This window comes from Felis catus, chromosome E1 (genome assembly GCF_018350175.1).
Source record: "Felis catus isolate Fca126 chromosome E1, F.catus_Fca126_mat1.0, whole genome shotgun sequence".
NCBI lineage: Eukaryota > Metazoa > Chordata > Mammalia > Carnivora > Felidae > Felis > Felis catus.
Window position 1 is genome coordinate 37,474,843 of NC_058381.1, and position 24,175 is coordinate 37,499,017.

The 24,175-nt window shown below is 45.0% G+C and overlaps 1 protein-coding gene and 1 long non-coding RNA gene across 2 annotated transcripts in view; one reads left to right on the forward strand and one right to left on the reverse strand.

Moving 5' to 3' along the window:
- The window catches only part of KPNB1 (karyopherin subunit beta 1), a 28,232-nt gene extending 13,094 nt beyond the window's left edge, over nt 1–15,138 (reverse strand). The window contains exons 1-11 of the mRNA XM_023243587.2: nt 14,950–15,138; nt 14,788–14,846; nt 12,416–12,598; nt 9,078–9,278; nt 7,987–8,139; nt 5,812–5,871; nt 4,904–4,993; nt 4,439–4,549; nt 3,535–3,636; nt 1,489–1,713; nt 182–373 (exon numbers count right to left, since the gene is read on the reverse strand). Coding sequence (XP_023099355.1) covers nt 182–373; nt 1,489–1,713; nt 3,535–3,636; nt 4,439–4,549; nt 4,904–4,993; nt 5,812–5,871; nt 7,987–8,139; nt 9,078–9,278; nt 12,416–12,598; nt 14,788–14,846; nt 14,950–14,989 — 1,416 coding nt within the window. The 5' untranslated portion in view covers nt 14,990–15,138. The remainder of the gene's footprint in view (nt 1–181; nt 374–1,488; nt 1,714–3,534; nt 3,637–4,438; nt 4,550–4,903; nt 4,994–5,811; nt 5,872–7,986; nt 8,140–9,077; nt 9,279–12,415; nt 12,599–14,787; nt 14,847–14,949) is intronic.
- Nucleotides 15,139–15,442: 304 nt separating this feature from the next.
- The window catches only part of LOC123382001, a 29,946-nt gene continuing 21,213 nt past the window's right edge, over nt 15,443–24,175 (forward strand). Inside the window, exon 1 of the long non-coding RNA XR_006589710.1 lies at nt 15,443–16,095. This is a non-coding gene — a long non-coding RNA (uncharacterized LOC123382001). The remainder of the gene's footprint in view (nt 16,096–24,175) is intronic.

Below are 24,175 nucleotides of genomic sequence, written 5' to 3' on the forward strand. Positions count from 1 at the left end.
CAACAGCTCCCACTGGCTCATGCAATTGGCATCCCCCACATTTTAATTGAAGAAATGAGAAAGGAGATGCTATTCAGAAAAGGCCTTCCAGTGAGGTAGACCCATTTCTCTCCCACACCTCCTACCTCCTTGCCCATGGCTCAGCCCAGCTCCATATCTCTGTGGAAAGAAGAGCCCTTACCCAGCACACATTTGAAGCCACTCTGGGTTCAGCACTGAGGCCCTCAATCAGACACTGCAGCAGGGGAGTTAAGTAGACATCATTGATGGCAGCTTCAGGGAGCAGTTCACAAATTCGGCCCACAGTCCACGCGGTTGTATCTCGAACAACTACACTGGGGTCTTTCATTAATTCTATTAGGGTGGGCATAGCCTGCAAATATAGCAATTAGCAAAGTGAAGCAAAGATTAAGATTCATGTCGACTGACACCTCAGAGGAGGAAATGCCGATGGTTGGGATTTTTCCTTAAAAATTTTTTTCAGTACTCTCTACACCCAACATGGGGCTCCAACTCACGACTCCAAGACCAAGAGTCACACGGTCTTCTGACTGAGCTACCCAGTGCCCCCTGATGGTTGGGTTTTAACCCAAAGCATCAAGACAGTGTGTCATTTTAGAAGATACGTCTGTCCTGTATCCAACAGTATGATAAAAACAGAAGGAAAAGTGAAACAGTCCTCTCTTCACCAAATCCCAGCAGAGAGTTTTATTAGAAGTCTAGCAAGAAAAAGCTTCCAGCAGACTTCCGCCGAATCTCTCAGGTGGTGCACCTCTGTGCAGTGGCGATGGCGTGTGGCTCCACTGGGAGAGGCCGAGTTCCACCGCACTGCACTCCGTTCCAATGGGCTCTCGCAGAGCTTTGTAATAGTAAAATAAACACCCTGTTTCCACAAGACTTTTCGTTACACAGCTATCATTGTGTCCCAAGGACAGAATCATCACATAAAAATTACGGGGAAGGTTTATGACACAGCAGGTAAGTGAAAACACAAGTCCTGAGACTGCTGCACAGGAAGATGCCCATCCTGTCACACACACATACGTGCACACAGAAGACAGCGACACAGATCAACGCTAAGAGTTAAGAATGTTATCCTTCAGCACGTGATTAAAGGGGACTTTTTCTGCCTTTCTGTCAAGTCCTGAGTTTTGTTAACAATCCAGAAATTACCTTTGTGGAGGACTACGTACAGTTTGTTTTTTTTTTAACGTTTATTTATTTTTGAGACAGAGCATGAATGGGGGAAGGGCAGAGAGAGGGGGAGACACAGAATCGGAAGCAGGCTCCAGGCTCTTGAGCCATCAGCCCAGAGCCTGACGCGGGGCTCGAACTCACGGACCGCGAGATCGTGACCTGAGCTGAAGTCGGACGCTTAACCGACTGAGCCACCCAGGCGCCCCGACAGTTTTGTTTTTAAAATAAAGGCACACTCTCAAGTAAAAAGCTCAAGTAATAAATATCCCATTTAAAAGCCCCCAGCCTCACCTGTATAACTAGTGGTTTGAGCTGATTGGGCTCTGGTCCTTCCAAGATACAGCCAAAAGCCATTACTGCTGCATCCCGGTACCGCCAATCCGGGTTCTTGATGTGTTCTTTAATGAAGGGGAGGACATGTGGGACGATGTCATCTTCACAGCAGGTGGCCAGAAGCATGAGGCACACGCCTGCTGCTTTGCAGGGGTTCCAGTCGTCGTCGTCGTCATTTTCGTCCTGATGAAGAGAATGTGGCACTAGTTCAGTTTTTGTTCAAAGAATCACTTCAACTCAAAAAAAAAAAAAAAAAAAAAAAAAAAAAAAAAATCACTACCTCCAAAGGTCTTCTGACTACTCCCAGATGTCACTAGAACTTAAGTTTTGCGGATGTAAATAAAATATAAAACCTTTACACGTATGAATGTATATATACGTATATACAATATTAAAGTTTGCTTATTTATTCTGAGAGAGCACACAGGCATGTGAGCAGGGGAGGAACAGAGCGAGAATCCCCCACAGGCTCCATGCTGTCGGCGTGGAGCCCAACGCAGAACTCGATCTCATGAGCCAGGAGATCGTGACCGGAGCCAAAATCAAGAGTTGGACACTCAACCGACTGAGCCACCACATGAAAACCTTTATGTTTGAATCTCTTCCATAAAGACTCATCGCAGCATAGCCTGTGATGCAGACAGAGGGAAGTCCCACTTCATACTACACAAGGACACAGACGACTCCCGCTACATGCAACAAGAAGGATGAAACTGGGACACACAGCAAGTGAAAGGCAGAGCAAGAGTATATGCCGTATGATTCTAGTTATGTAAAGGCCAAAATCAGTCAAAACTAATTTACGGTAGTAAAGGTGAGGGAGTGAATGACTCGGAAGAAGGCGTGAGGCGGCTTCTGGTGTGCTAATAATTATTACAGTTCAATGAAAAGTTAAACCAAAACCAACGTCAAAACCAAGATTCCATTCGCATTTCTCCGGAAACTAGAATTCAAGGTCTAGCTTCCTTACTGTGGCTACTCACACCACACAATCAATTTGAGGTAGGCTGCCTTAGGCACCTTCGGGATATTACACACCTAAAGAATGATTTGTTCCCAAATGCGAAAAACACAACAAAAATATACAAAAGCGAAGACACTAAGGTCAAAAGATAAAAAGTGGCTGTGAAACTCAAAGATGAGACAAAATTTGAGAGAGAACCCAGTCCACTTCAAACCAAATACGTCTCTACTTATCTTTTGAGATTGTTGTACTGGAAGTCATGTACTTTCCTAAAACCAAGTAACCTCCCTGTTTCCAAGGAAATTCTACAGTGCTCAAAGTGACAACAAGGTTTCCTCAGAGCACTCCCAGCCCTCTGGTAATATTTTACATGTATCAGGAGGGAGGAGATACACAATCTTTCCAAACACCACACCAAGAAAAACTGTCATGCCCCGAATCAAAAGGGAACGATGCCAAGATACACTTCTTATAAAATAAACTTCTATATATATCCATTATACCCCCATCTTTATGAAGTCATTATTTTTCCTTTGTCCTGAATCTTACAGATGTTAATAATCACGAAGGATCAGAAATTTCTTCCACGGGTTGACGTCCTTCACTGGGATGTGAATAATTCTTAGCCGACCTCACCAACATTTGAAAAGCGTACACACGTACTGTGAACTCATGAAAACAATCCAGATGTTAGCAGATAAATTAAGTGGCCCAAACTAGTACATCTCTCTCGCTAACCTTCACTGCAACTTTCGTAGCATAGGTCCCCCCCGCACGCCTTTGGACAAGGCTCAAATCAGAGGGGCAGCGGATGTAGCTCATCTGCCATCAAGACCGAAACGGTCAGACCCAGTCCTCCCTCACAAACAACTCAGAGTCCAGAGGATCTTAGAGATCTGTTTGGCTGTTCCCGAGTCAAGCGGAACAGAACACCAACCGGCTGAAGAGTTGCCGAGTTCCCTCACGGAAACTGTTCCGCAGCAAATCAATCCTCAACAAGGTTTCACGGCTTCCCCGGCTAGATCTGTGAGGTAACTCACCTGTTTGGTTAGTGTCTGTGTGAGGATGGGAACCAGGTACTGGAGTGCTCCCTTGGCATAAAACTTGCTGGTGTGCTCAGGAGGTCGTCCTTGTTCGGCTGCCTGAGGAAAAACATAAAAGCAAATTCTGGACGGCGGCAAACAGGCGGATACTAGAGGCATACAATAAGAGGTGCCCAGGGGTCTGTACAGAAATACACCTAGCAAATGTAACATTTGCTGTGATCTCTGGAGGCGCTCACTTTTGGGTCTACTTCAATGGGATTCTTTTAGGCCATACATATAAATCCACCTTAAAGGGCCAAGGCAATCGTAAGAACTACATTCCTTTTTCACAAGCTCAATTCATATTAACAAGATGTCATCTAACTAACCTTTGGATCAAGAGATGTACTAAGTTTACGTAATGATGCCAAAAATAAAACTGTTTCTTAGTGTGCAAGACAGTGAAGGCTGGAAACAAAGCTTGAGTTCAAAGACTGCAAAGTGCAGAACTAACCCCTCTGTCTAGATCAAATTCCTTCACCAGAGTTAGTAAACTAGCAATTATGCATCCCGTGCTTGCATAAGGGCTTCCAAAAGGAAATAATTCGGCGTCAGACATCACCTCATTAAATGGTGACTGCCAGCTGCCCCCTTGTGTTCACGGTACTAATACCAACATTTATAATAAATCCTGTCTGGCTGATCGGTAAAAGCATGACATGCCTCACTAAGGGTCTGTCTCCCTCCTGAGAAGCTTTGGCTAGCAGAGAAAGCAAAATCTCTACAAATGGAGACGCCCTCTAAGCCGAGTCAAAACAAGGCCTTCCCAGAGGAGACTAATGCCCATAAAGGAGCTATGTCCCAAAGCCCAAAGGGAAACAGCCCTCTCCCCCCGGCACCGACTTTCTCCCAGGCTCACCTCAGAAGCCTCAATGGCCAAGTCCATTTCCTCATCACACACATTGGACCAGAATTCTATCCCTTGTAGGGCCACCTCATCAATGTCACTTTTCATTGCTTCAATCGTGATCTTAAGAGGAAAAAAAAAAATGACACCGTAGACCCCGATGAGTGCTAGTTCAAGTTAGACCCCTGCTTCTAACCACAGACACTCAAGTGTCAAAAACGTAGATTTATGAATGCTACGTCTGGAAGGAAAGGTAGAAACAGGAAACTGATTTAAAAATACACTCTTTACCAGCACAAAGATAGTACAAGTCTGCTTAGTACATTAGTGATGAGCGTCAACATTAACACTCAGGACTCCAGGGGTTTTCTTGATTTCATAACATTAAGTAAAAAAATTACAGAAATAACAAGACAGCAAAAACGATGGGCTTTGCAACTAGCTACATGCTGAAATACATAGAACAGAAATACTTACAGCAAAAAGAGCAGGACCCATATACGTCTCCATGTACTGATAATATAAGGACATTATCTTTACCAGATTTTGTAAGGCAGCCACTCGTACCTTTTAAGAAGAAAAGATTACTTTGCTATTTAGCTTAACAATGTAGTCTGACAAAGATATAGAACTACTTCACACAAATGGGACAGTAACCTAAAGGGTCAGTTGAGGTATGTTTGGGTAATGTCATCATTTCCCAAAAATCAATCTCTTCCCTTAGTTTTTTTCACTAGCCCTATTTATTTTTCCTCTTTCTTTCAACTTTAAAGGTGCCTGTGGAACCTATGGTGGGACTAAAGTCACAAATGCCACTGAGACTGGATGTTACTCCCACCTGTCTCGAGGGTCAAGGTTTAGGTTACAGCAACAGCAAAAGCTGTTCCAATGGCTACAATGAAAAACAATCACTTGTGTAATTACAGCAATTAAGCAGCAAGGGGGACGAAAAACCATTTCTTCCTTAAACCTTTTATAAGACCATAGCAACTTACATTATGTTAACTTTCCAAGTACTGTTTTTCCCTCTTTTACTAAAAACAATGTTAGATGTTAGCCAAACCTTACTTCTGAAATCACCTGATTCCCAACATCTATTTATTTTTTAATGTTTATTCATTTATTTTGAGAGGGAGAGAGAGAGTACAAGCAGGGGAGGGGCAGAGAGAGAATCCCAAGCAGGTTCCGTGCTGTCAGCACAGAGCCTGACGTGGGGCTCAAACTCACGATCCATGAGATCATGACCTGAGCTGAAACCAAGAGTCAGACGCTTAACCAACTGAGTCACCCAGGTGCCCCTGATTCCCAACATTTCAAACTACTATGCTAGAGATGGCGTTTCCTAGGAAAGATGGAAGACAGGTATTATCTGACCTCATACTTACCCTTGTATCTGGACACTGTGTGGCTTCACAGACCACCTGCATAATAAAGTGCCTCTCGGACTGTAGGAAGAATAAAAAGAAGAGAATAAGATTCTTCACATATATGAAGATCCTAGACTACCTCTTCAGGGAAAACCTAGCACTCCCATAACCCTGGACCAATTGAGCAGCTTTGCTCTGACATAGTAATGGCCCTGTGAAAGCTATAAGAGTTTGCCCCCAGTGTCTATTATATGACCTGCCCTCTAAAGAGGTCCCTAATCTTTTAATCCCCAAAATGACCTTCACTAACAAGACTCCAAGGAGGAAGTAGAAAGGAAAATGTAGGTCACAGAGTTTAAATAAAAATGGTTACAAACAAAAATCCCTACATTAGGAAAATCCATTTCTTCATATTTAAAATTTGAGAATTCAAAACATCTGCTTTACTTAGGGCACAAATTTGTTTTCCGGGAGGTGGCGAATCCCCATCAAATGTGGTAAGATACCGGAGAACAGAGCAATGAACTTATTTGCTACTATGCTAAGTCTTCTGAAATGTGAAAGGAAAAAGCCTATTTTCTAAACAATTAGAATTACAATTTGCTTTGTCTTCTTGGACCTCCCTACTTTGTCCACAAGACCAAGAAATGGCAAAAAGCACAGCTGAAGTGTCAACACACATAGATACAAAAAAACTTTCAGATCATATAATCCAGCAATTCCACTTGAGTATATATGTCCCAGAGAACTGAAAGCAGGGCCTCAAAGACCTAGCTGTATACCCATGCCCATAGCAGCAGTATTCACAACAGCCAGAAGATGAAAGGAAGCAACGCAAATGTCCACCGACAGATGAATAAACAAAACATGATGTATACCCACAACAGAATATTATTCAGCCTGAGAAAGGAAATTCCGACACATGCTGCAACATGTATGAACCCAAGACATCATGTTTTTTTTTTTTAAATATTTTTTTTTTTTAACGTTTATTTATTTTTGGGACAGAGAGAGACAGAGCATGAACGGGGAGGCGCAGAGAGAGAGGGAGACACAGAATCGGAAACAGGCTCCAGGCTCTGAGCCATCAGCCCAGAGCCTGACGCGGGGCTCGAACTCACGGAGCGCGAGATGGTGACCTGGCTGAAGTCAGACGCTTAACCGACTGCGCCACCCAGGCGCCCCCCAAGACATCATGTTAAATGAAATAAGCCGGTCACCAAAAGGCAAATCAAATGCTGTATGACTGATTACACTTAAATAAGGTATCTAGTGTAATCAAATTCATAGAAACAGAAAGTGAAAGAGTGGTTGCCAGGGCCTGGGAAGGGGAAAACAGAGAGTTGTTTAATGCATACAGTTGCAGTTTTGCAAGATGAAAAAGTTCTGGAGACTGGTTGCAAAACAACGGGAATATGTTTAACACTACTGAATTGTACACTTACAATGGTTAAGATGTAAATGTTAGGTTACTATAGATTTTAACAGAACTTAAGTAATAGGGGGAAATACTTTCAGGCAAGATAAACTTTCTTTATACATTAATTTTCAAAAGCACCCTTCTAAGGAGGTGTGAAATAGTTCAACTTCTATAATTTTTTTTTCAAGTACATTCTATGGCCAACATGGGGCTCAAGCATGTGACCTCAAGATCAAGAGTTACATGCTCTACCAGCTGAGCCAGCCAGTTACCCCCCAACCCCCTGCTTTCTTTACAGAGAAAGAGAGCGAGAGAATTTTAAACAGGCTCCACGCTCAGCACAGAGACGCCACAGGACTCTATCCTACGACCTGGGAGCATGACCAGAGCTGAAATTAAGTCAGATGCTCAACCCACTGAGCCACCCAGGTGCCCCCCACCCTTCTGAAGTAAGCTCTACAACTTCTGTCGTATTTTTAAAATCTCAGAGCACATCCACATTTTGATCTGCAGAAGGAAAAACCTAAGCTTAGAAACACTTCAGATCACATTTTCCCCAAAGCCTCATGAGAAAAGGCAAACACCTACTCCAAGACCATTTCTTACATAACACAAATCTTGAATGGAAATGAGTGCACCTAGTAGTGCACTAAATCACAAAACTTAAAACAAAATAAAACAAAACAAAACAAAACAAAAAGCCCTTTCATTTAATTGTTACCCCGCACCTTCTAAACCACACCTTCTAAACCTTTTTGTCGAAAGAGACTCACCTCTTTGTCAAAGTTTGCTTTGGTGAACTCCAATGAGTTCAGGAGTGCATTAGTAGCCGCCAGCTTCACATTATTACTGGGCTCCTCTTTCCTCATCCCCTGGATTATGGCAGTCAGAATCTCATTGGATTTATCCTGTAGCTGCTCTGGGTCCTGAAACGGGCAGAGAAGCGCAGTGAGTAAAATCATGAGCTCATGACTAATCAGCAGTCCTTTTAACTGTGAAATCACTCGAGTGAGTATCAGGACTTTCTCTGATCTCTTTCCACACATTTCCATTTAGGGACAAATCACCTGCAAAACATCCCAAGGTCTAGTCGTCCAAAATCAATCTGAAGCAAGTTAAACTCATCAACTTCATCTGATTTCTTAGCACGGTGACTCTGGACATGAGGTAATCCTGACTTTTTCTTCCCCCTCTTGTGAAAGGGAAATGGCAGGCTGGTGTTTTTTCTAGTCTATCTGTACCCACTGAAGTAAAGCTTCTGAGGACCAAGGATCAATACCTAGGCACACCATCTAGGCAGTCTAAGTCCAGGTAAAGTGCTGTGGACGTCTTTGCTTCATCAAGTCTGTATATGAAAACAGACACCAAGGGTGGTAACCTCAGCAGCAGCCAGAGTCCCAGGAGGGCTGCATTTCACAAACTATGCTGTGCCTACGGTGGCTAAGCCAACTACAGCAAGGGTTGGCAAACTGTTTCTGTAAAAAAAAAATAAATGAAGAAAAATAACACAGCATCCTTGGTACACTGAGGATCTTGAGAAAGGGATCCAGGTCAGGGATGTTCTAAGGCAGAGAATATCCTCCTTTAAGAGTCTAGAATCTATGCCTCTCCAAGCATACAGATTTCTACTTTTGAGTTTGCAACCCTCAAGTCTCTTTACGTTAGGGCATGATTAGCAGTATGAGGATAAGCCAGCTATCCAAATATAAAAGTCTAGATTACAAAAAAGCAGTCCTACTTGCAAAAACACTCTGTAGTAGCTTGGTTTCCTCCATCGTATGATAAAGAACAATCGTAGTACCATGCATGGGACAACCAGGGGGAATCAGAGCTATGTATGTTAGATACAGAAGGCAGTACTTACTATATCTTGGCAAATGTAACCAATAGCTTCCAATGTCGACTCTTTCATGTGCTCTGTGCTGTTGGGGTTTGTGACATTGGCCACCAGCTGAGGAATGAGCTCTGGCCACTGGTTCACTGGGATCTCCGCACAAGCAATACCAGCCACACATTGTGAGGCAGAACTAGGCCGGTAAGTTTCTGTGCCCAAAGTCTGCAAAACCTGCACACACACAAAACAAGATGAAAGATATCAATTTCTAGTAATATTTGAACACATTTTGCCTACCGCCAAACCTCTTATATCAGTCTCAATTTTCTGCAACATGCGAAAGTAGAAAAGGCCTAAATGGTATAGTCAGCTGTCAAAAAACAAAAACAAAACCAGCCTCAGTACCTGCATAATCAACATTATCCTAGAGCCTAGAAACAAAACTGACCGCCCCCTGCTTCTAAATGGAATTCTCCAAAGCCAGACACCTCACGTCAACGTTCAATGCAACGTAAGAAAACAACAGTCAGAAGGGAGACAACGTTAGAAGGCAAGGGATGACAAAATTCACCTTCCAGGCTCCTTGTTGGTGGTACAATGGGAGGATGCTCACGGCCTTATTTTGTGGACAGAAAATGGGGGGGGTTTAGAATGAGGCTAACTCTGGGGCATTCAAATGGGTCTGATTCATGGTCTAGCCTGATTCAGGGAAGAGATCTTCCCACTGATGAAACATGGAACATAGCCTCTTCCCTCTGGTCATTGACAATTTAGCACCCGGATGACTTTCGTAGAAAGGCCTTGGTCAGGGAACATCACTAAGCGCAGACACAAAGTTAATGATGTTACCAACACCTAAGAATGCATCCTTCTTTAACTTCCAATCTAGAAGGATTTGTTTTGTTTGCCCAAGAATCAGAGAACTCTTCTCTCCGCTTTCAACAGATACCAAGAACTAGTTAGAAACGCCAATTAGAAGGAGATCTGCTTATCATTAAACTGGTCTTCTTGGAAATGATAATCATACAAGGATTTATGTAAAGGGTAAAGGCACAGGTACAGATAAAGGATGAAGCCACAACTGACCCAGAGTTAATCATTACCACAATCAGCTAATTCAGTCAATGAACTCACTAAGAATCACCAGTGCACTCAAAAGGCAAACAGTTAACTGTTCCTGGCATGAACACAGGACAAAGACTAGCTGCCAGATATTCAGGCCAGCTCTGCTGACTGGGTCAGGTCACTTAGTATCCTGCTTTGTAGCTAATAATAATGAACTCCCCATCCTTCCCCTATACACTATATCATCCCCTATCCCCACTGCCAACAGCTCTGCCCAGTAACAAACTGTTCTGATTGATTCTAAAGGAAGGCTTTGCTCTCTAGGGTTACCAGAGCTAGAATGGTACACCGACAAACTGCACACCGAAGACATGGAGTGGGCAAGTGGGGATGAGATGACCGGTCCAAAACAGCAGGGGCCGAACAGGTATCAACCCAAGTCCGACTAAGAGTTCCAGTTCAAGGTGCCTTTCCACTATGCCACACCGTCTCCTAGTACAGATGCAGAGAGCACCGAATCCCATTGTAACTTTATCTTTTCTCCTTTAAATTGCTTCTGGAAAACTCTTCATTAATATTACTTGAGGTGATTTAGGGGTCACAAATGTCCAACTCCTAAGTACAGAAATTTTTTTCTTTTTTTGACCTGGGGTAATCCTAATGATTATATTCATGATCAGAAATAAGAAGAATAATGAAGTAGCTCTCAACTGTGTCCAAGACCCACATTTCAAAAAAGAAATAACCATCAACACTGAGAAAGTACTAATTACCAGAGGTGCTACGAAAGGGAAAAAAGGCCATATCAGCTGGTCTTTTTTTTCCATGCAGAAGGGTTCAACAACGCATATACACAATTCACCCAAATTTTAAAAAGTGTTAAAAGAGTGATGTGCCAAAAAGAGTCAATTACAGTTTTAATCAGGTCTCCTCTCATTTACTACTGCGTAATTCAAGGAAGAAGAGAAACTGAATGGGCACTACACGCACCAAGATTTCCAGTGACTGATGAATGAGCTTCATTTGTATCAAATTACTGAAGGGAAGATTATAATGTTATTACATAAGCAGACCCAATGTGGATAGAAATAGCTCTACATATTCCAAAAAAGATTCAAAATAAATTGGCTTTCATAATCTAGTTCCCAGTCATAAGTACCTTCGTGTAAGACTGGAGAGGGAAGGGATATATAACTTGAAAGAGAGCTTATTGCCTCAAGGGGCACATATTTACCTAATGCTGACACCTAAAACCAGGAAACAGTAAATATGATGTGTAGAACCATGACATGTACAAGTACACATTTAGGAATCCCGCCCCCCCCGCCCCCCACTGGTTTCCCCCTAAATACCAAGGACCAACTGCTTGACTTACCGTTTTTGGGGCCTTATCCACATTAAGACAGACCACTAAGAACCTCATTAAGTAGGGTGGGTGGGGAGGACATCTGGCCGTATATTTTGAATGTTTCGCTGGAGCTAGAATTATGGATTTTAATTCAACAACAAAGTCACAAGAACTCCATGATGCAAGGGACATCCTACTTTCCTCAAACCTCATCAGTCCACTCTTTGAACGCCCTGATTAAAGGCCAGATGTTTCTTAAGGAAGTTTTCCTAATTTGCTAAGTAGATAAAAGCATCATTAACATCATACTCTATTTTGCCAATTCTTTGGGCTTGAAAGGCCCAGGACACCATTTAGTTCCCCTTTGAACCCCACACTGTGCCATGCCTTATATCACCAAACAATGAGAATTATCTACAGCAGAACTTCAACAAGAGCAGGGGCTGGCTGTGAAAAAAAAATCATGTTGGAAGACGGGAATATTTACAAAATACTCAAGCCTAACTCCAAAACAGAATCTCTGGAGGGAGCTTGGAAATATACTACTGTTATACATTCCTAAGTGATTCGGACAGTTCAAGTTTAGGAACCACCAATTCATATACTATGTCAATTCACAGATTCTACAAGTTGTGGCATCTAATGCAAGTTCCCCAAACCGCTACCGTTTTCTTTAGTTCTGAAAAAAATTCCAATGCATTCATTAATGGGAAATCATGGCACAGTACAGACAAGCTGAACTGAGAAAGGAAATTTTAATCACATACAATTTTTATCTTTAAGTGAGGCTTAGATCTCAGAAACCTATTACACTGTCAGCTCCATCCTATGTAAACGACAGAACTGATCAAGATGTTTCTTGCAGGGGGTCCAGGAGGAAAGGATGGGGTGGGGGTGAAGGGATGTTTCTTGTTCCCGAGGACTAACACGACCAAAAGGAAATGAAGTTACTTACGTAATTCTTGACTTCCCGTCGGGCATTAGCATCAATTGCAAGCCACCTCTGCTGATATTGTGCCTTGATATCTGGATCTTTAGATGTCAAAGAGTTCTTGATTTGTAGACCAGCTGCAACTCTGGCAACCTGACTGTTTCCTGGATTTGCCAGCACTCTGGACAGTTCCACAAGGAAAGTGGGCTATTAAGAGAAGATGCATTTGTGAATGAAAATCTCTTTCGGGAATTTCACCGATTGAGGATAGCTTCCAGAGCACCACAATGCTGGGGGAAACTTAAGTTTTTCAGGACATATCACGTCTCAGAAAATGCTACAGTACTACTTCAAGATTTCTATAAACATGTTATATGGTACACAAAGAAGTCATCCATCTTCCCTTGCAGACTCAGCACTTAACAAGTAAGAGTACAGATTTTCTTACCAACATAATTCTTAGTGCCCAAATCTTCCTATTAGGTCTCTCAGAAAAAATAAGTTTGACAGTCTAGTAGTCAAAGGATTCTCTAGGTAATAATGCCTGATACTCAATAAACACTTATTAAATGAACCAATATGTTAGGACAGGGTAGAAAGTAAAATTGTCTCTCTAAAAAAAAAAAAAAAAAAAAAAATCTTAGTCCAAGATGATATTCAGGGTGGCTTTTGATCTCACATAGGCAGGTAATCTTGTATAACACAGGTAAATACTTAAAAACCTAAAACACAGATTTAGAAGGCTAGTCCTCTGTTTTAGCTTGAAGTGCTCAGCAAGAGGGGAACAATGAAAAAAGGCAACGTGGAAAATCTCATAATATTTGGAAACAGGAGAAAACTGAAAGATAAAAATGTCAAGGCAAATTTGCCAAGAAAAATGATTTTATGTTTAAGAGTCAACAGTTAACACACGAAAGGCTCCTATATATTTTGGACTTGAGCTGTCCACCAAACATAGTGCATTTCTGAAAAGCGTACTCAATCTTCTGTAACGCACAGGACCCCTAAACTACTCCCTGTTTACAAATTTTAAGACACACTCCTCTTCCCTACAGAGAGCTCTGTCCAATTGGAAAAGTTTTCCAATAGGAAAAACCAAAGCAGACAATTTCTTACCACTAACAAGTTCTGCAGTCACAGCAGAAGATAATTCTTAAAGATTTTATTAATTATATACCACTAAAAAATATTAGGAATGTCGGAAATAAAATGTTAGGAATAAGACGAAACGCTTATCAATTAGCAGAGGCAGAAACAGGAACATACCCCAAATGGACGTATTATTACTGGTCTTGACTACTGAAAAAAACCCTTTCTATGAAAAATTTAAGGATAAAAAGAGTAGTAAAAACTAGCACATAAGGGGGGGGGATTTAAGGCAGTTTGTATAAAATAAGCCTTGTCACTTTTTTTGCTTATATTTTGTCTGAACAACAAAGGAACACATTTGGTTATGGCGTTATTTAGGCTTATTTTCTATTACCTTTAAAAGATGTCAAGTATCAACTACCTTTCCACCTGCTCCCCATCCCCCCCCAGTAAGAGGGACCTCAAAGAGAATCGTTTACTGCCACAGAGGCTGTTTCAACCCCATCCATCACACATTTTTTATGCAGAGATCCGGTCTAGTGGACTCATCTTCATTTTTTCTATACCCCTTAAACTTGAAAATATTAAAATGAGGAACTTTCCTCTGTGATTTCATCTGGAAACAGGCCCGATCAAGGATGAGCCTCAGCCCACTGTATGGATACAGATCAGTCTCTACCCATCGAAGTAAAACCAAAAAAAACCAAAAACCCCAACCCCCTCCGAACCCAAAACTAAATAACCCATGGAGGAATAACCAGGCAGAAAAGGGAGAAACATTGCCGGAATGGGTTAGGAGGTATTCGGGTACCAGGCCTGGCCATGAGCACACAACCAAGGGACATAGGAAAGGGTAGACTCTGGGAAGTAGGTGGAGAGAATCATAGGGGGCACGGGACTGGAAAGAGAAGCCGGCCCGGGTCAGAGCAGGGCGGGCAGCTGGGCTCCGATCTTCCACATGGCCCCTAGGCCCGGCTCCCCCACCCCCACCCTTGCTGAACACGCAGCGCCGCGCAACCTAACTTCCCTTCCCTCCCTCTTTCTCCCTCCCGCTGCACCGCCGCCCTCAGGCCGCGCGGCGATTGGGCGGCAGTCACCCCGGCGCGCCGCGCCATTGGCCAGCTGCCGGGGCCCGGGGCGGGACACACCCACCGGCTTCCCGACGGCGGGGTTAGGTTGGACGGGGGGGGAGGGGGACGGAATGGGGCGGGGTGGGTTCCCGAGGCCTGGGCCTCCGGGAGGGCGGGAAGGCCCGCACGCAGGGGATGGGTGGACGGCGGGATGGGGGACGGCGGGGTGGAACGCACCAGGTTTTCCACGGCCGCACGCTCCAAGAACTTCTGCGCCGCTTCCAGTTCCAGCCGATCTGGGGGGGAAGGAAAGCGGGAAGGGGACAGGGTCAGAGGGGCCAGGGTTTCCCCTCCCCCCACCCGGTCACCTCAGCCCGACCCCCGGCCCCCGCGTCCTACCGGGAGACACGGTCTTCTCGAGGATGGTGATCAGCTCCATGGCGGAGGTGGTGGCGGGGATTCCTCCTAAGATGACGGTCCGGCCTCTCGGGCGGCGGCTCTAACTGGGGATGGGGGTTGGGGGTCGGGTGGGAAGGGAGGGTGGGGTGGGGGGCGGGGGTCACCACAAGCCCATTCACCGGCTCCCTCTTGGTAGTCGCCCCGGCTCCCTTTCCTTCCTCCTTTCCTTCCTTCCTCCCTCCTAATTTGCTGCTGGCGGCGGCGGCAGCTGCTCCTCTGGCGGCGGGGGAGGGACCCCGGGGGTAGCTCAGAGCGCGGCTGGTGCTCGGGTGGCGGAGGGAGAAAGAAGGAAGGGAGGCAGTAAGTGAACGGCGGCTCGCAGGGAGGGAGGGGGGGGGGAGGAAGGCGGAGGGATATTCGGGCCGGACCTCTCCGCGGCGGCACCGCGCTCCATGTTGATTGGCTACCCTCCTGGCCACGCGGAATCCCCAATTGGCCAGGCGGTCAGCGTTGAAGGGCCGCCCTGCGCCCATTCGCCTGCTGGTTTCAAGACCCGGGTTGGCTGGGCGGGCAGCGGAACGAGGCGCGCGGGTTGGCTGAAGAGAGGGAAATTGGGGTGGGGCAGGCGAGAGCCAGCCGCTGATTGGGTTGGCCTGGTAAAGGCCCTGAGCTCAGACCGGCTGAGCGCTGGGAGGAGGGTGGACCAAAGGCGAGACTCTTGGCCTGCGTGATTGGCTGGGACACGAGACGTTGATAGGATAGGGCGCCCAGGAGAACTGGGGAGAGGAGTTCGGGGTCGGGGCCGCGGAAAGGCGGGAGGCGCCCCGCTGCTTTAGGAGCCCGGCGCGGGGCACGATGGGACGCCCCCGGGAAGGGGCGGAGCCATGTTCGGGCTGCGGTTGGGAAAGCGCCGTCACTCCAAGGGGCGTGTCGAGGAGGGTTTCGCGGGCCCTAGCGGGGGAGGCGGGGGAGACCGTTAAAGCCCTGCACCGCGCCCACAGGAAGCTGCTTTCTTGGCCAGGCCTACTTGGTACCAGGCTCTCAGCTGGGAAGGACCTTGAAGACCATGCAGCTCAACTTCCAGTTTGCAGATGTGGAAACTGAAGCCCAGAGAGGGTATGCAACGTGTCCAAGATTACGCAGCCGGTTAGTGGCCTGCTTGGGGACTGACCATAAGCGCTCCTGACTGCCCTTGGCCTTACACGCAGCCTCCCCTTCCAGGAGGTGAATGCTAATCCAGTTCCCTTAGCCTTATTTATAGGTTTTGAGGCCTAACTAAGGTGGGGTGGGCATTTGGATGCCCTTATCCTTAGCTACCAGGTGTTTCAACCTGGGAAGGTACCCCTATAAACGCACACTCTTGAACCAGAAAGAATGTATTCGCAGGCATAAAGGATTGTAGTTCTTAGCCTTTTTTAGTTCAAATCCTGCAAGAAACTAATGAAAGTCTTTCTGTAGCAAAATGCACATAAAGAAAACGTGCATACACTGACTTCCTCTTAGATTGGTACATAGGCTCCTGGTGAAGAATTTCCTGAATTACTACATTTTCACCATATTGAGTTAGGGTTCATTGGATGTAGCTAGTTTATGGAGCCCTTTACCATGTAGCTTGAGCTTGCAGAATAATTACCCTACTCTAGCCAAACTGGGAAAACCTAGGAGGAACTCTATCCTTCCTGAGAGGTTCCACTCTAGAATTAGGGAAGGTTGGTTAGCTACCTTTAATCCCTAAAAGAAGAAGAGGTCTTTCTCTGCTAGAGCTATCTTTGCAGTTCAGAAGCTGAAAGTGTGAAACCAACCAGTCACCCCATCCTGTGACTGGTTGGTTTCCTATGGCTTAGCAGCCCACCTAGCCCCAGCCTTTGCTTTATCTGTTAACTGAAGGAGAACTGTACTGTGTGCGTAACTTTATTAGGAGTCAGTGGAGGTTAAGTAAGACAACGGGCAGGAAAATCCTTTGAGTTGTCCTTATGTGGATTATCCATACTGCAAATGATCCACAGTTTTGCCTCACTCCAATCCAACTTTCTCCTGCCCTCCGGCAGTTTGCTCAATATGATAATACCAGTGAGGGCAAACACATTTTTAAAGTAGCTGGAATAAAATGCTGGCAAGATATACGTTTCACCTCAAAGTTCCAGTCGTTTGGTAAGATCCTTACCAAAACCCAAGTGAAATAATTTTTTAATTGAACTAAGGTTACTGATGGCGCTGTCTAGTCCCTATCAAAAGCACTCCACACTATCCTGCATTCAGCAAATGCTAGTGAGGCACCATAACATGAGAGTTTAGCACACAGACTCCAGAAACTTCCTGCTGCGTTCATATTCCCAGCAGTGCCACATTTTCACCTATGTGACTTACTTTGCTTATATGTAAAATGGGGCTAATCATTGTACCTACTTCATATAGGTTTTTTGGGAGATCTTAAGTGAGTTAATACATGTGAAATGCTAGGAACACTGCTTGGCCTGCTATATATGTTATATATGCATTGGCTATTACCTATTAAGCATTATTTTGTATTAAGCAAGCGGTTCTTTGGCTTATTAGGAAAGAAAGACTTTAATTAATGAATCTCATAAACAAATGTAAAGTTGGAAGAGTGATCCAGTCAGAGGCTCAGGGAAAGCTTACCTGAGAAAGGGAAGAGTTATTCAGATAGAGAAGGGAGGAACAGCATGTGCAAAGGCCCTGTGAAAGGAAGGAGCATGGCATTATAAGGAACTGCAAGAAGGCCAATACCCCCAGAGCACAGAGAGCAAGGGATTGAGATAAAGTTGGGAGTGTTGAGTAAAGGAAAAAGCATATGAGACATTGTGTGCCATGCGTATGATTTTTGTCTGTATTCTAAGAGCAAAAGCAGCTGTTTTAAGGTCATAAAATCAGTGGTTATAATGTGGAGATTAGACTGGAAGGAGGGGAGAGGAGATGCAGGGAGACCAGTTAGGAGGCCATCGCCATAATCCAGATAAGAGATGATATATGTAGAAGCGAGAAAGGGAGGTTATAGTGGAAATAGGAATAGATATTAAGATTAATTGAACTTGGCAATTGATTGGAAGAAGAGGGAGGGAGCACTGGTGCCTACTTGACTTCTGGCTTACACTAGGGAATGGATGATGATGTGATGGCATCTGCAGTGTTTCCCAAGTAGGAGAAATTGGAGGCCATGTGGTCTGGTAGAATGGAGAGGTACACAGGGGCTTCAAATTTCCTTCCTTCCTTCCTTCCTTCCTTCCTTCCTTCCTTCCTTCCTTCCTTCGTTCCTTCCTTCGTTCCTTCCTTCGTTCCTTCCTTCGTTCTTCCTTCCTTTTTAACGTTTATTTATTTTTGAGAGAGACCGAGACAGAGCATGAGTTGGGGAGGGGCAGAGGGAGACGCAGACACAGAATCCGAAGCGGGCTCCGTGTTCTGAGCTGTCAGCGCAGCGCCCAGCGCAGGGCTCGAACTCACAGATTGCAAGATCGTGACCTGAGCCAAAGTCAGATGCTTAACTGACTGAGCCACCCAAGCACCCCATTCGAGTTGTATTTCTTGAGCTGCACTTGGTGTCCGCAGGTTTTAATAATGTTATTCTGTGTAACTTTTTGAACGTCAGGAATATTCACGTCCGATGGACAAATTCTGAAATTAAAGAGAACTGGGTTTTCGTCTTACTCTGCCACTTCCTGCCGTGCGCTCTTGAACACGTTACTTAACCTCTTGGATCCGTGAAATGGGGGGAATCTGTGTGATTTTGAACATAAATGGGAACCTCTCCTCAAAGTGCTCGTTGCAAGTGTCTTGTGCCAGGAGACGCTCACCGGCATCTTTGAAGCAAGTGTGTTCGTGAAGGGACAGACCTGCTGGCGTGTCCCCACCCAGTCACGCAGCCCACGATGCCTGTGGGTGAGAAGACTGGCTGCAGGGGGAGAAGCAGTCAGGCTGTGGCCTGATGCCCTTTCCTCCTGCGCAAAGCTAACTGACCTCAGAGGGGTCAAACCGTGGCTTCCTCAGCACTGAGAAAGAACGGAGGTGAATACAACCCCTGGAGAACTGAGTGCCCCCTGCTTAGTAATGGGGCAAAATATTATTGCCATCTTCCTGACTTGCCACATCACACTTCGTCCAAGTAATTTAGAAAAGAGATCATTTGCACGGAAAAGCAGGGCAGAAATGCTGTTATCATAAAACACCTCTCTTGTTTCCTGTGGCCGGGCCCTTTGCTCACTAGGCGCTAGCCTTCTTGTGGTTCTTTGGACACACCTTGATCTGTGAGTCTCAGGACCTTGGCATTTGCTGTCCCTTCTGCCTGGGTCACTCTCCCCCGGTCATTCCTTCTCTTTCTTCTCAGTTCAGATGTCACTTCTTCAGAGAGGTGTTCCTTGATCACCGCATCTCAGGTAGTTTCCAAGATACTCGTTGTGACAGGACCCTACTTGATTATCTTCAGAACTCCTCGATACCCGGAATGATCTGTTGCTGCTATCTGACCCCACCCCCGCCAGAATGCGTGTTCCCCAAGAGCAGGGATCATGTCTGTCTCGTTTGTCGCTTAAAATTGTGTCTCATACCGTGGTAGGTGCTCAAATATTTATGAAATGGATGAAGCATAACTGGGCATGCAACATGTTCTTCTGGCCTGTGAGAAGTGACGGTCTAGTTGTGTTATAACGTGCTTTATAACTTACCTCACCCCCTTTTCCAGTGTTACTCATACTGGACCACATGCGTTACCTTTGGTCCAATCAAGCCAACCATGTCACTGTATCCTGCAGAAGTAGCTCATCACTGTCCCAGGCCTGTCCCCCACCTGGAATTCCCTCTTCGTCCCTCTCTGTCTTCGAGGTGGTACTCTTGTTAATTTGTTCATTGGGCTACATTAATTTTGGGGCTCCCCTCCCCTGGGCATTTCAAGTTTAACATAGGACTATGAAAATGGCCATAAGAACTGTATGGAGCTAAAGTCTCAGAGAAGGAAGAGAGATGTGTTTCCTGGCTTAGTTATGAGAACGCTTAGTAGACAAGGGAGGATTTGAGCCAAACCTTGGAGGGTTGGAGAGGATTAGAGGGTGCAAGGAAGCCTTCCCTAGCTAAGGTTGCTCTCTCTGCTTAGTGATCTTGGGAATGTTTACTTGAGACCTCTGTGCCTCGGTCTCCTCATCTGTAAAATGGGCATAAGAGTCTTAGCCGTGGGCATGAGACCTGTACAGTCACACGGGCGCTTAGAACGTCTGGCCCCTCACTTGGTTTAATGCTCTGTTGTCACCATGTGAAATTCTTAATGATTTTTGAACAAGGGGCCCCGCGGGTTGTGTTCTGATCTTGCCTCCTAGAGTTATTGAAAAGTCCTAGGAAGTGGATACGTGTACATTTTTAGAACAGTGAGGGCCTGGCATATAAAGAGGGTTTAGTAAGTGCTAGCTGTTATTATTGGTATATTTATTCTCAGAACTCTTGTAACAGTATAGCTCACAGCGCACCTCAGGTTAGCATTTAAGCAACCAACAAATACTTTGAGTGCCTGCTCTATTAAGGTACCAGATGGGTCACCAAGATAAATAGTGCAGCACTTCCTATCCTGGTTCAAAGAACAAAACATGTATTTTAAACATACTAGTGGGGTCCCTGGCTGGCTCGGCCAGTAGAGCGTGTGACTCTTGATCTCGGGGCCGTGGGTTTGAGCCTTATGTTGGGTGTAGAGATTACTTAAATAAACAAATATTAAAAAAAAAAAAATAGGGGTGCCTGGGTGGCTCAGTCGGTTGGTCCTCTGACTTCATCTCAGGTCATGATCTCACAGTTTGTGGGTTCGAGCCCCGTGTCGGGCTCTGTGCTGACAGCTCAGAGCCTGGAGCCTGCCTCCAGTTCTGTGTCTCCCTCTCTCTCTGCCCCTCCACTGCTCATGCTCTGTCTCTCTCTCTCTTTCTCAAAAATAAATAAACTTAAAAAAAATAAATATACTAATTAGTAATAAGTAATAAATGATATGTGTCAAATGAAGACTATAAGAATTTTTAAAAATTGAATTTGAGGGCCCTACCTTCAGATAGTATTAGTAGCTCTGGTGTGGGGCCTTAGATTCTGTTCCCCAGGTGATTTTATTTTATTTATTTTATTTTATTTTATTTTATTTTATTTTATTTTATTTTATTTTATTATTTTGTTTAACGTTTATTTTTGAGACAGAGACAGAGCATGAACGGGGGAGGGTCAGAGAGAGAGAGGGAGGCACAGAGTCTGAAACAGGCCCCAGGCTCTGAGCTGTCAGCACAGAGCCTGACGCGGGGCTCGAACTCACGAACTGCGAGATCATGACCTGAGCCGAAGTCGGTCGCTTAACCGACTGAGCGACCCAGGCGCCCCTCCCTAGGTGATTTTAATGAACAGGCAAGTTTTGTAAGCACTGGCATGAACTCTAGGGAGGCCTTGTGGAACAGAAGTGAGAGGCTGGCAATGGAATCTATCAGACCGGGGCGGGGGAGGGGTTCAAGTCCTGCCACCTACCAGCTCTATCACGTTGTAGAAGTTCCTTAGCCTCTCAGTTGCCTCCTCTGTAAGCATTAAAACCATACTTTAAAGATTAAATTTTGGGGCGCCTGGGTGGCGCAGTCGGTTAAGCGTCCGACTTCAGCCAGGTCACGATCTCGCGGTCCGTGAGTTCGAGCCCCGCGTCGGGCTCTGGGCTGATGGCTCAGAGCCTGGAGCCTGTTTCCGATTCTGTGTCTCCCTCTCTCTCTGCCCCTCCCCCGTTCATGCTCTGTCTCTGTCTGTCCCCCAAAAAATAAATAAATGTTGAAAAAAAAATAAAAAAAAAAGATTAAATTTTAAAATGCCTGAAAAAGCTGAGTGTACATATACACTGGATATTTAATTATGGGTTACTTCCTTGAGAGGGGGAGGGGAAAGATGGTATCCTAGGAAGGGGCAGTCTTAGAAGGCTTGCTGAAGAAGATAGTTCATCCCTGCAAGCATTGTATTTGGATGGGAACAGGGTTTCTTTTTTTTTTTTTTAATTTTTTTTTCAACGTTTATTTATTTTTGGGACAAAGAGAGACAGAGCATGAACAGGCGAGGGGCAGAGAGAGAGGGAGACACAGAATCGGAAACAGGCTCCAGGCTCTGAGCCATCAGCCCAGAGCCCGACGCGGGGCTTGAACTCACGGACCGCGAGATCCTGACCTGGCTGAAGTCGGACGCTTAACCGACTGCGCCACCCAGGCGCCCCAGGGAACAGGGTTTCTGATTACACACTCCAGCAACAGTCAAGAACAGTCAAGATATTAGGTGGCCCTATTAGAAGAATGCTAAATCCCTAAGTAATTGATGGGATTTAGTGGCTTATTAGATACAGAGGAGGGGAAAGATGGAGGTTGAGTCCTATGTCTCCAGCTTGAGTGAGAGTGGGTCATTTTCAAACCAAGGTCAGGTGTAGAAGCTGAGTTGGTGTAGCAAGGTGGGGTAGAGGTTGGAGCAGGGGTCGTGAGTCCAGTTTTGTTTTTTAAACACCATTTGTTTTTAAAATTTTTTTTAATGTTTATTTATTTTAGAGCGAGAGAGAGACACATAGACAGCATGAGCGGGGGAGGGGCAGAGAGAGAGAGGGAGACACAGAATCCGAAGCAGGCTCCAGGCTCTGAGCCATCAGCACAGAGCCTGATGCGGGGCTTGAACTCACAGACCGCGAGATCATGACCTGAGCTGAAGTCGCATGCTCAACCAACTGAGCCACCCAGGCGCCCCGAGTCCAGTTTTAAAAACATTTAGTTTTTAACATGAGGAGATATCCAAGGGAAACTAGACATTCTTGATTGGGACTTTGGGGAAGAGCTGGTGCTTGGGGTTAGAAGTCAGTAGATCGGAAACAATCATTGAGGTCCTAAGAGTAAGTTATGTCTTGAAGGACGTTGTGTAAAGACAAAAGCAAAACATTTGGGGAATGGAAATGGGGTTGCAAACTAGTAGTCACTAAAGTAAGAGGGAGAAGAAAAGGAACACCAGAGGTAGGAAAAGAAATGGGTGAGTGGACTGTTGATCGTTGTAGGAGTCTGAATAATGTTCCCCCAGCGATGTCCCCATGCTAATCCCTGGAACCTGAGAATGTGTTAATTCATGTGGCAAAAGGGACCTCGTCCATGTGATTAAATGAAAGATTTTGAGATGGGGAGATTTTCCTGGATTATCTGGGTGGACCCAGTTTAATCACAAAGGTCCTTACAGGAGGGAGGCAGGAGGATGAGCCAGGCAAGGTGACGTGATGACAGAAGTAGAAGCTGGCATGATGGGCCATGAGCCAAGGAACGTTGGCAGCTTCTAGAAGCTGCAGGAGGCAAGGAGCAGCTTCTCTCCTAGAGCTTCTAGAAGAAAACAGCCCTGCTGACCCGTTTGAGATTTCTAACTTCCAGAATGGTAAGAAGATACTTTGTGTTGCTTTAAGCCACTGCTTGTAGTAATTTGTTACGGCAGCAATAGGAAACAGATACAAGAATAACAAATAGAAACAACCTACATCTCTAAGAATGATAGATGGATTAAGCAAGCTGCTATATGTTGGTATGATGACCGCTATACTGGTAGTTAGGCATTAAAAACTATGCTGTAGGGGGCGCCTGGGTGGCTCAGTCGGTTAAGCGCCCAACTTCGGCTCAGGTCATGATCTCGCGGTTTGTCAGTTGGAGCCCTGCGTCGGGCTCTGTGCCGACAGCTCAGAGCCTGGAGCCTGTTTCAGATTCTGTGTCTCCCTCTCTCTCTGACCCTCCCCTGCTCATGCTCTGTCTCTCTCTGTCTCTAAAAAATAAATAAATGTTAAAAAAAAATTTTAATTATGCCGTAGAAGACCATCTAATCGTGTAGAAAATGTTCACAATAGATTGCCACGTACAGAAAATAAGTTATATTACAGGTATTTATATTAAAAATTCATCAAGCTGTACACTTTTAAGACTCGTGCATTTTATGCACTTGACTACAGGCATGATATATGTCAATAAACACATTGAATATTTTTTTGCACATTGAATATAGATGTCCGGTTTTGTTCAAAGAAGAGAAGCACATGTTCTATCTGTGTATCCATGAATAGGAAAAAGACTGGGAACGTATAAACCAGATGTTAATAATGGATGTCTCTGGATGGTAGTACCAGAGATGATTTTTATGTTCTTTTTTGAGTCTTCTGTGTGTATTCCAATTTTTCGTCAGTGAACAGATGTTACTTTTTTTTGATCAGAAAGAAAAAAAA